At 40.9% G+C, this 13,074-nt stretch overlaps 1 protein-coding gene across 3 annotated transcripts in view; it reads right to left on the bottom strand.

Moving 5' to 3' along the window:
* LOC124623203 (Hermansky-Pudlak syndrome 5 protein homolog) overlaps nt 1–13,074 on the bottom strand; it is a 93,210-nt gene that overhangs the window by 39,197 nt on the left and 40,939 nt on the right. For all 3 annotated transcript variants that reach the window (XM_047149020.1, XM_047149019.1, XM_047149021.1), the window contains exon 5: nt 290–3,099. In XM_047149020.1, the coding sequence (XP_047004976.1) occupies nt 290–3,099 (2,810 nt within the window). The remainder of the gene's footprint in view (nt 1–289; nt 3,100–13,074) is intronic.

Raw genomic sequence — 13,074 nt, 5'->3', positions numbered from 1 at the left:
CTCCTAATGTTAGTTACTGCCTGATCAAAGTAAAAATATCGACGAATCACGATGTTATTTTTAATATTCAAATTTACATTATTAGTTTGTTTTGGGATTCAACATTAATCAAGCAAGGTAGATAACTAAAATGACAGAAAATCAAATGTGTTATTACTTAAGGTATTATACAGCAATTACAAACACACTGGTCAGACAAATTAAGAAATCAAATGTATGTATAAGACATACAACATTCTAGAATAAAGTATTTTATTAAATTAATTAATTAATACTGTACTGCACTTACTTTGCATCAAGTTCACCAGGCTGAATCTGTGGACTATGCTTCTTGAAGAGAGAGGTTGCTCCATGAGGGCCCAGGCTTTTGACAATCAAAGCACCCAACAAAGAGAGAGACAGTGAACCATGGAAATCCTTTTCTACCGTAAACGGGTAGCTACAGCCCAGGCAAATACCAGAGCGAAAAGTAAACACCAGAGATAAAACATGATTCCAGAAACTTACATCTGCTTCAGACAGATATTCTTCTAAATCTTGTATACTGCCCAACTGCACAATCAATTTTAAGTCTGTATCTGACCTATCACACTTCTTATGTAACATATTAAACCATAAATGAGGAATCTGTTTGCACAGAAGTAATGCTCGCTCATGATCAGTCCTCTGAAAGTAATCTAAAACAATTGTACCTATTTCAATAAATTTAACTTTCTCACTACTCGGTGTTTCCAGAGGATATCCACACTTGCATGTCTTTCCACAATCCTGGTTCACTGATTCTAAAGCTGTGGTGATGAAATTTGCAAGGAAGCTGTCATGTACCGAATCCAGTACAGTGTTTCTGAAGTTAGGCAATTTAACAACACAAGAGAGGAAGAGAAAATGGCAGTGACGTTTTGCAGATTGTTCACTTTCACCATGTTTCACCATATATTGCTCCAACTTTATGGCTAAATAACAAATATCCTTTACATACATTTCCTTTCGAACTGAATTGTACATTTCGGTCTGACCCATTTGCATTGTAATGAACAGAGCATTAAGTAGCAGCAATTCTGACCAACCATTGCTACTGTCACTCTTCTCTATACTTCTAGGACCAAGAAAATTTGAAGCACCTGTCTGGACTATATTTAGTAACACAGAAAGAGAGGTAAAGTAACAAGGCACTTCCAGTTTCCTTAAATCATCAAGAACGGTCTCAGGCTCAATTATTTCTGAACACAATGACAAAAATCTACCAATAGCAACATCTAATTTTAAACTATCTTGTGAAATAACAGTAAAGTAGTCTTTTAGAGAGCTTTCTGGCAGTTCTATATCATATAAGAAGTCTTTTAAGTGTTTGACTAGAGATTTATGCTTCAAAACATCATGAACTAAGAGTTTCATAGTTTCAAGTCTCTCTGGAGAAAAGTAGTGGTGAAATGGAAAGGCTGTTCCCACTACCAAAGAATCAACACTTTCATCCAAATGTTCACTTTCATCTTTAAAATGTGAACTGTCACCTTTGCTACAATCTAGTTTAGTATTCCTTCTGTTTATATAATGGTTATATTTACAAGAAATTGCTATGACACTACTACAAAAATTCATTCTTAGTGATTCCGTATCAGCAATATCCATTCTACGATATTCATCACAGATGTTAATTAAATCAGACACATTCAAATTTGGATGCTCCAAGACACTTTGTTTTTCGTATGCTCTTTCTGAATTAACAAGAGAATTATCTTCAGTTAACTGACAATCAGACAAAGCTTCAGATGGCTGAGAAGAGTTTTCTTGAGCGAAATTCTTGACCTTGTCTTCCAGAAACTGCCACTTCTGTTTCAGAGACTTTGTACTGTTGGTAATTGTCCATGTAACTGATTGTCCTATTTCTCTCAGTGCTTGAACTGCTTCCTGGGATGGTACAGCAGATGTTTGAAAATCATCACTACATTTGCTATCAGGGTCCACATAATTTCCACAACTTTCTTCTGTTATCCATTTATTCATGTTGTTATCAACAAAAGGACGTTGCTGATCAATCAAACTATTTGTCACATCTGGCAGAGAACTGTGACTGACACATCTTTTGCTGTTCTCAAGTTCATTAACTGTTTCTAATTTGTGTGCACTGTTTCTTTCAGGGGAGAGACTTAGTGATCTTGATTTATCTTTGAGATGTTCTGTTCTTCTTACATTAGGGATTTCGGAAACAGTGTTGTTCTCATTGCACAGAAAGTAATCATTACCGACAATGAAAATTCCTGAATCAAGACGCTGAGCTATCTGTTTCTGTTCAGCATGTTTTGACAATTCTTTGAGAAGTGGTGATAGTGACAGGACTAAATCTTGATCAAGTTCCAACTTTTCTGTAAGATCTGCTAACACACACAGTTTCGGAGACGTGTTTATTGCTTCCAATAACCATTTCTCATGAAGTTTACACATTAGGCCACATAATGTATACTGTTTACGAAAGTACAGTAGTAACAAGAATTTCTCCAATGGATGAAGTGTAAGTACATGCATTTTCCCTGTGGCCGTCCAAACGTAAATGCTATTGTCTACTGTGCCAGCATCCACAATATCAGTAAAGCTGTTATTCCACAGAATCACCCTGGCTGTATACGGATCAAAAATGTAAAGTCCATCACTTTTGAAAGTAAAGAGAAAACTATCAGATAAAGTGAGCAGCTTAGCAAAATTAAATGACTGCTGATTCCAACAGACACTGGAACCTTCTAAACTGACTGGCAAATTCTGACTAGAATAACTTATAACTGGTTCTGGAGGTACAGCAAGAGCAAGTTTGAACTGATGTGTGCTCAGAACAGTTCCATCTGATGCAGCTTCCCAAATACGTGATCCAGGTCGAGCACAAAACATATGTGGTTGCCTATCTTCAACATGCTTTGCAAAGCAGCCTCCAAATTCCCCTTCCCGAAGCTTCTGCCCTATCTGCCTATATTGTTCTCTAATTGTATCACAGATAAATGATCGTGTGAGTGTTGACACCAACAGAAGTCCATCCTGTCCATCCATTTGTACCACACGTGAATCAAGCTGCATAAGCTGGAATGATGGTGTGCTAAAAACATTCTTCCCCTGCAAATAACAATAGTGTTACATTTAATACTTACAGCACAAAAAAACACTGTTTCTGTGTATAAATAAACATTACTATAATCACTTTCCGTAGCAGATTACAAAACAGGCATTTCACAGACGATGAAAGATTCAGAAGATGTAACTAGGAGCTCAGTACTCAGTATCATATGAGATACAACAATGATTGATTTTTACTACGAAATAAAAACAATCATACAACAAAATAATATGCATTCTATCAACACCTGGCAACAGACTCCTCCCAGGCATTTATCAATATATAGTTAAATTAACAATACTGAAAGTACCAGCCCTATCATAAGCATCAGTAATGCACATTAAAAATGTAGAACCAATAAGAAGATACTTATTGTCATTTCCAGTATGAAGCTTTCTTTTCAGCAGAAACATTGTATTGGATAAGACAAGGGATGATGGAGAAAGAATAAAACTCAAAACCATGCAGTTAGTATAGTCTGTCTATAACTGGAAGAGCAAGCAACATTTGTGGTGGGGGAAATGGTCTCTCCCAGAAAAATGTTCAGGGCTGGTTTAAGAACATTTTTCCATGCAAGAAATGCAGATCTGGCCTCCAGCCTACTACCCTCCCCCTTCCCCCGACATTACATTAGTAGCCTTTCCCTGGGCTACAGACATTCTTCTAATTTAAAAAATAAACTTTTTGATTAAGCACCCATGTAACGGGATTCAAATTTCACGCAAGTGCTCATGATTCACATCAGCCTATGCACATTAATGCCATTTATTCAAAGCCCTCTGCTTCACATGCTTCTACTGCTCTCCGTGTGACTCACGTTTCGCCAGACACTTCCTCTCACATTCAACACGGTGCGAGAAAACTTTTTGTGACTTTGAACATTTGTGGACGTTCTGTTCCCATGCAACTGGACACTGGTGTGTCAGTTTCTTTACCAAACCAATCAACGTATGACTTGCTTGGTTTGGTCCCGCTTCGTCTTTCGAATTCCACACTGACTGCATTATTTGGACAGGAAATCCGCTCTAGTGATGCTACAAACATTTTTGGCACGGACGCATTTGAACTTTTTGGCCTCGCAATTCAGGACAATGTACTTTGCATCAACACTAGTGACCATGCAGACAGTGTTGCCACACTGTGCGATGATTTTGCTGAACTCTCTTCTGATGGCCTTGGTTGTGCCACAGACTTTGCAGTGGATGTTGTAGTTAAAGACAATGCCATGTCTATTTTCCGGCGCGCACTGCGTGATGCTGTAGCAGCTGAACTTATGTATTTGCAAGACAGTGGTGTCATTGCACCTGTTTCTGCTTCGCCATGGGCTTCACCTATAGTGTGTGTGAAGAAACCAAACGGTCGTCTCCGTATTTGTGCTGACTAAGTCTACAGTAAATCCCCAGAAAGTGGTAGCTACGTTTCCCTTACCGCGTCCTAAAGACATTTTTGATATGCTTGGTGTGGGAAAATTCTTTTCCATGATTGAATTGCGGGACATATACTTTCAGATTCCGCTCGACGAACAGTCACAGCACTATTTTGTAATCAATACCCACCTTGGATTGTTCAAGTTTCGTCACCTTCTGTACGGTTGTGCTTCGGCTCCTGCTATATTTCAGTCCTATTTGCAACAGTTGTGTGACACTGTCCCTGGTTGTTCCAATTATCTGAACAATATAGTTGTATCAGGTTGCACCCATGAAGAACATTAGCAGAATTTGCGTGCCTTATTTACTGTACTTTTGCAGGCAGGACTAAAGTGCAACAGAGACAAGTGCAAATTTTTTCAAACTGAGATTCAGTATTTAGGACATATGATTAACGGACAGGGTATCCACCCCTCACTGTCACATCTCAGTGTGATTAGGGACTTGAAAGAACTTCAGTCTGTGTTGCAAAATTACATATTATATTCGGTTTATACCAAATGCAGTGCAGATTGCAGCGCCTTTGCATCTCCTTAGGCGTAAGAGTGTTTCTTTTGTTTGGTCTATGGAATGTGACGCTGCTTTCCACAAGCTCAAATCTGCTTTGTTGAGTGATCGCTGTTTGATTCCTTTCAATCCCTCCAAACCGGTTGTTTTGGCTGTCAATGCATCGTCTCATGGCATCGGAGTGGTTCTCTTGCACCGCATTAATTCTGTCGATCGCCCGATTGCTTTTGCGTCTAAGTTGCTCAGTTCCGCCCAGCAAAACTATTCTCAAATTGAGAAAGAAGCTTCAGCTATTGTCTATGGAGTGACAAAGTTTCACGATTTTTTGTACGGTCGCAAGTTCTTTTGGTCACCGACCATAAGCCTTTGACGTCGTCGTTTCCCCCATCAAAGCCAGTTCCAGCCCACACGGCACAAAAGTTGCAACGTTGGTTTTTTTTTTGTAAAACTACAATTACGAAATTTTGTTTCGGCTTACGGCCCAGCATAACAATGCTGATGCTTTGTCTCATCTACCTATCGGTCCTGACGCAGTGTTTGGTTCTTCCAAATTGTCATGCGTGTTTATTGATTAGCAGGATAAGGAATTAGCTGAATGGCCTCCATCTGCTATGTAGATTCGTGATTCACTTGTTTGACGCTAATTTGCGCAACACCACAACTTGTCTGTACACCACGAACTGACAATGATCAGTCTCGTGTGGTTGTACCTCGTTTGTTGCAGTCGGAAATCCTCCGATTGCTGCACGCTGGTCATTGGAGTATAGTACAGACGAAGCAATTAGCGCTTCGTCACTACACTTGGGTCAACATTGATAAACATACTGAGAATTTGCTTGCTAATTGTCGCTCTTGTGCAGAGCATCAATCCACTTCTTTGTGTGGCCGACTCCTACTGTGCCTTGGCAGTGCGTCCATATTGATTTTGCGGGTCCTTTCTGGGACACCCACTGGTTGATAGTTATTGATGTGTACAGCAACTTTCCTTTTACTGTGCCTACTACACCTGCGAGTACTGTTCAGGCTTTGACGTCTAGTTTTTGTATTGAGAGCCTTCCTGAAGTTATTGTCTCTGACAATGGCCCCCAATTCGTGTCCTCAGAGTTTGAAGCGCTCTGTGCTGCTAACGGCATTCGCCATCTGACCTCAGTCCCGTTCCACCGCCAGTCGAACGGCGAGGCTGAACGCTTTGTGTGTACGTTTAAGTTGAAGATGAGCAAGTAGTGCACAAAGCATGCTTGCAAGCGCACACTCTGGACTTTCCTTGCTTCCTATAGCTCTCAGCCGTGCGGCACCCGTTCCCCAGCGGAAATGCTACATAGCCGTGCCCATTGGTTGCTCCTGCAGCTATTGCACCCACTGCCGCGTGCTCCTGCGGCTTTGCCTCATTCTGGCTTGGCGCCACATGATTTGGTGTTCAATCGCGTTTTCTATTGCAGGCAGTGCTGAGAGCAGGGGCGCATTCTTCACCATCTTGGCCGCACCTTATTTGTCATTTCTGGTCCCTCCGGCACTGTCAAGTGACACCAGAACCAGATCCGTTTGCGTCGTCCTCTGTTTTCTGCCGCTGGTTGTTTTCCAGCAGAACTGAAGGCTTCGCGGCTTCCGCCGCCTCAGCCCACGACTCCACTGACAGCGCCTCCGCCACTCGCGTCTGCCATTGTTGCTGCTGTTGGTCCGGTCACCGCTAATTATTTGTTGTCTGCAGTAATATTTACAGTTTTAGTTGTAACAGTAAAACACACATAGAAGTGATTTTCAGTTTTTATTTGAAAAGTACGTTGTTATAGACTGAAATTCAATTTACAAATGTTTTTGACAAGAAGTCAGAAACGTGTCTCATTTGTTTATGTATGTTTTTCTTGAAATAATTCTAGCATGTATGATGTATTGGGACCACCAGCATCATTTGCTGCAGCAGGAGATGTAGCTGTGCTATTGCAGCCTGGAAGTAGGTTTTGAGGAAAACTTACATAGCCTGGATAGTAAATGTACTTTGACTGTGGTGTAAAGTTCTTGTGATCGGAGTGGAGCATCAGGAACAGGCTGTGAGGAAATTGAGGATCCATAATTTCCACCATCTCCAGCTGGCCACAGTCCAAAAGGGGCGTTACTATAAGTAGCTGAATGTGACTAATGTAGTGGGGCTTATTCTTCAAACAGGGCTTCATTTATGACTCTCACTTCCCAGTGTTTTTCAAATTCACTTTCCGAGTAGTCCTAACATGGAGTGTATTAAGTTGCTGATCTCATCTGAATCTCGCAGATAACAGAGTTTGTGTCAAAACTATCTACAGTGGCCGCCCCCCCCCCCTCCTCTCCCCCCCCCCCCCCCCCTCCCAAAAAAGAAAAAAACTAGATACGAGTGAGCAGCAGCCATCACATGGTAGGTTTGTTGGCACTCTGGTACAGCAGCAGCCAGGATGGCACACCTGTAGCGGCCACTCTGCCGACAGAGCTCCCACACTTAAGTAGATGCCAGTTGAGGGAGGTTCCATTGCGTCCCATGCTTCTGTCTGGCATCTCTGCCAGCAGACCTGTCGCGGCATCCCAACACAGTAGGGCCATAAAGCTGAGGCAACTAGCAATAAACCATCCATTATATTTAAGAAGTAGTCAATTAGATAGCAATAAACATTGGGAAAACAGTAGTAGTAAACAATGACAAATTGTCTCATGTAAAGGAGAAGAAATTCTGAATAAGAACACGTTATAGGAGTTTTTATAAGGCAAGTGGGGGGAGGAGGGGGGGGGGGGGGGGGGGGGAGAGAGAGAGAGAGAGAGAGAGAGAGAGAGAGAGAGAGAGAGAGAGAGAGAGAGAAAAGAAAGCATCATTGAAACATAACATTCTAAAAAATAAGGAATAGAACACATTAGATACATTTCAACAACAATAACAAAATCAAAATGGCTATGGGGATTTAACAGAAACATCAAATAAGCATGGAAAGCATATGAAAAACCAGATGTTGGAGGGTTCAATGGACGCCACAAGAATCGCATGTACAAGACACAGACGAACCAAGGACAGGAGAGGGAAAGAAAGATTGATTTTATGTGATACTTACAAGAAGCCTATAGAAGTTATGTAGAGCATTACCAAGAAATGGATAACAGTACACTAAAGTTGGCAACGGATTCAAACCTTAAAACTAGTTATGTATGTTCTTAGTTATCACAATTAGCTTTCAGTGGCCTCACTGTTACTGTTAAATCCTAGCAATGGAAACTGAAGGTCCAGAACACCAAACTGAGAAAAATGATATGGTACCTTTACTAATGTCTATGCAAATTACAACATCAAAAACAAACGGTCGCAATGAATCCAAACTCCTTTTTTTTATATGAGAACACTGCATGCCAATAAATGAGTAAGTAGGTGTTGTTGAAATAAGTTGAAATGAAATAAAAAGTACTAGCATGCATCAATGACATAAAAGGGCTTATTATCAACACACTAGCTCATATGCAGGACTGAGTGAGTGGTTCCCATGAAACAGATTTGTGACCTTCAGCTTATATAGGGTGTGGTGGTGATACTAGTGTGGAACCAACAGATGGCAGTATATACACTGAGGAGACAAGTCCATGGGATACCTCCTAATATCATGTTTGAACTCATTTTGCCTGGCATAGTCCAGCACTCAATGTGGCATGGATTCAACAAGTCTTTGGAAGTCTCCTGCAGAAATATTGAGCTAAGCTGCCTCTACAGCCATCCACAATTGCGAGACTGTTGCTGGCATGGGATTTTGTGCATGAACTGATTTCTCGATTACGTCCCACAAGTGTTCGATGGGTGGCAAAATCATTCGCACAAATTGTCCAGGATACTCTTCAAAGCAATCGTGAACAATTGACGCCTGGTGAGATGGTGCATTGTCATTCATAAAAATTCCACGATTGTTTGGAAACCTGCAAGTGCCTGAATGGCTGCAAATGGTCTCCAAGTAGCCAAATGGCCCATGCAGTTGGACCATAGGACACAGTCCATTCCATGTAATTGCAGCCAACAGCACTGTGGAGCCATCATCATCTAGCACAGTACCTTGTTGACAAGCTGGGTCCATGGCTTTGTGGGGTCTGTGCCATACTCTAACCCTACCGTCAGCTCTTACCAACTGAAATTGGGACTCATCCGACCAGGCCACAGTTTTCCTGTTATCTAGGGTCCAACCGGTTTGCTCACAAGTCCAGGAGAGGGCACAAGCAATGTTATGCTGTTATAAAAGGAAATCACATTGGTCATCTGCCCATTAACACCAAATTTCAACACTGTCCTCACATATGTTCATCGTACATTCCACATTGATTTCTGTGGTTATTTCATGCAATGGTGCTTGTCTGTTAGCACTGACAATTCCACACAAACACCGCTGCTCTCAGTCATTAAGTTAAGGCCGTCGGCCACTGCGTTGTGTGTGGTCAGAGGTAAGGCCTTAAATTTGGTATTCTCAGCATACTCTTGACACTGTGGATCTCTGAATATTAGATTACCTAATGATTTCCAAAATGAAATGTCCCGTGTGTCTAGCTCCATTCAGCATTCAAAGTCTTAATTCCCATTGTGTGGCCATAATCACATCAGAAACTTTTTCACATGAATCACCTGAATACAAATGGCAGCTCTGCCAATGCACTGCCCTTTTATATACCTTGTGTATGCAATACTGCCGCCATCTGTATATGTGCATATCACTGTCCCGTGACTTTTGTTACCTCAGTGTACAGTGACAAATATATGCTGAACTATCCAATGTCATCCCAACATGAAATGATTGCCATCTTGTTTTATGTCTGCTTCTGACCATATAGCTGAGCATATATTGGTGTTGTGGTTCTGGAAAAATATACCTGTGTTGATAGTTCAACTCTGTGTGTGTCAGTCTCTATTTTAGAGAAAACATTTGGACCTCAGTGACTAGCCAAGTGATAAAATACATTGTTTGTGGAAATGCCTTGTTTTCTGTACTTTGGTGATGGGTGCATATTAATCTTAAGATGCTACCATGCTGAATGGAGTAAGGCAGCCTACACAGCTGAGTGCCATAGAAGATAAAACCCCTGTATGGTGCTTTTGAGCACCATTAGATAAAATGTGATTTTGACTCTACTCTCTGGTGACCAAGCTCAAGCACAGCTCAGGCCATACCACTGTTTTCAAAGGACTGCACCAAATTATAGCTTTCAGGTCACGAATGTCTACCTGACCCTTTGTCAGTTGCTGCCCTTCATATCTAGTTTTTACGATTACTTCAAAAGAAATAACTATAAATGTATAACAGGTCACAATGCTATTGTGTAATTGTGGTGTGTGTGTATATTTCTGAGATCTACGTGTGTACTCACTAGTTTCTTTCATTATTTTTCATTCTTCTCACAAATATGTCACATCTGCTGAGTGAGCAGGAAATTTCTGATACTTTAACGAAAGAATTGAAGGATTCTGGAACACAGAGAGAAGTACCTGTGTGTGAATAGTATGAGGAACATTCAGAATCTGGTACAGTGCTGCTTGATTATTTTCACCACCCTTATTAGTCCTATTGATACTGCTGCTGCTGCTTCTGCCGCCACCACCGCTGTTACAGTTTCATCATTTAAATTGTCTCATCATTTTAGAGAGGAGTCTGATGACGCTCTTGCAACGGTTCTGACAATCTTCACTCAATGAAGTACATTGCTGCAGCATAGTTGTCTGCATCTCCAACACAGAGATGGTAAACATATCAATATGAGATGATTGATGCAGCATTAGGCTGGACATTCACTGACCAACAACCTGTTGTGCCACAGTTTTTAGAAAGTAGTGGAGTAAAAGTGGTAGTTGATGGAAGCTCCACTCCATTGAGTGTTTTCAATGTTTTTCTTCATTCTGTCATGAAATGCACAAACTGGAATGCAAAGACACTTTATGAAAAACTGAAGACAGACACATTCTACAATCTGAGAGTGTTTAGTTTTTATGGGTAACTGCGAAGCTAAAGAAAATGTATTTGGTTTTTGTCATAACTATCCGCGTTTCTCATGAAGAAACTAAAACCGACAGATTACTGTTCTACCAACAACTTCGTCTCAAACTCTTACACAGAATCCGTAGCGAGCATAAATATGTTGAAGGTCACATAGTAAAATCTGCATTTTAATATGTAGAGGCCAACATCAGCATGGTACCAACCATAAAATCAGACATATTTCTGACGATTTATTAGAAGAACTCTTACAAAAAACCCTTTTAACCACCTGCAAACTTCGCAATGGCATATGTGGATTTGGTGGATGGTTGACATTTTGTGTTTATGTAGACAAACCTGATAAATATGGACTAAAAATATTTAATGTTTACGATTCTGAGACTGACTGTGTTCTTGTCTTTGGAGTTACAGTGGTATGGATCACAAGACGATTCTGTAAACAACATTCTTCCACAGCCTGTTTTCTAATTATTTGAAAAATTTCATGTACTTTTCATTGTTAGATTTTTCAATTCTCCAAAAGTGTTTGATTTTCTGTGGCAAATTAAAATCAAAGTTGTAGGAACATGCTTGCCTCATTTGAAAGAGGTCACGCTACTCACATTGATAAATTTTACAGATCTGTGACAAATTAAAAATCGAAGTTGTTAGAGCGTGCATACCCAATCATAAAGAATAGTGGAAGGAAAGTGGTTTCAAAGAAACAGAAAACACAAGTGTACATCTGCGTACAAATCACTTCCTTTGTTTGTAGTGGAAAGATGTGAGAGATGCACTTTTTCTGTTCTCTAAATAAAAAATGACAAGCACAGATATTACTGTTTGTACAAATAACAATGTATGAAGGAAAAAAACTGGATGCAGTTACTCTCCATAAAATGTATAATAAGAGGGGACAGTAGACACCTTTTTGAACCAAATTGGTTTAGTGTTTACTCATTTGCTGTCAATATGTCCCACACGAGAACAGCTCCATCACCTACCTGAACAGTGGACCAATAGCAAGAGGGCTACATCACCTCATGTGGTTCTTGACATAGCTATAATTGCCACTGAAACACACCAATTAAGCCACAGTTCAGAAGTTCAGGAGAGCTTTTTCCATGCTTTGAGCACCCAATAGCAGTGTCGGAGAACCCCGAAATGAAATAATGAGCAAATGATGATCATTAAACTTTTACTTGTCAAAGGGTGGCAGATACACATACGAACAAAAGCCAACAGAATGAAGTGGTGCACAGAATCTGCCGCAATGTAGTACTTTCAGGTTCTAGCATGGAATGGGTCTCTGTACCCACCATGTCTCTGCACCTGCACACTTAACAGGCAACACAGCGCCTTCCCCCACCCCTACCCTACTAGCCTTCCCCCTCCACATCCGATGCTTCCTCCTTGCCTCCACCACCCACCCCAGCAGATTGTCACTCGCCATCAGATGCAGTCACAGTCGGGGTCCAGCTCCTGGATACAGTGGCTGTAAGTGTGCGAGTTGTGCTTGTAAGAATGGGTATGTAAGTTTTTTGCTTCAGAAGAACAACTTTGTCTGAAAGCTTTATATTTTACCAGTATTCTTCATTCTGCTTGTCTGTGAATAAATGCAATCTCTGTGTGGTAGTGATCTGTCCTATCCATATTGTTATTAGACAAGAAAAAAAAAAATCTACTCACAAAATGGCAGGAGAGCTTTAGGAGCCAGTGACTCCTCCTCCTGGCAGAAGGATTGAAGGGGAAGGAAGAGGTGTGAAGGAAGAAGACTGGGGAGGTTTAGAAAACTGAGTAGAGTTCAGAAAAGACACCCAGAATCCTTGCTCAGAGGAGACTTACCAGATGGGATGAGACGGAAAGACTGATTGTTGGGGACAGCACCGGATAAGACTCTGTGTGTGTGTGTGTGTGTGTGTGTGTGTGTGTGTGTGTGTGAGCGCGTGCTCCTGCTGCCACTTGGTGAGCAGATTTTTTATCAATGCAATTACATTACATTGTCAGAAATTGATTATTTTCGTTGTCGTACTATCCACGTTGTTGGACTTTCCATTGTTTGGTTATTTAATAACAACATCCTAAA

Source organism: Schistocerca americana, chromosome 7 (genome assembly GCF_021461395.2).
Source record: "Schistocerca americana isolate TAMUIC-IGC-003095 chromosome 7, iqSchAmer2.1, whole genome shotgun sequence".
Lineage (NCBI taxonomy): Eukaryota > Metazoa > Arthropoda > Insecta > Orthoptera > Acrididae > Schistocerca > Schistocerca americana.
The sequence above is the reverse complement of the archived record's forward strand: the minus strand, read 5'-3'. Positions and strand labels throughout refer to the sequence as shown.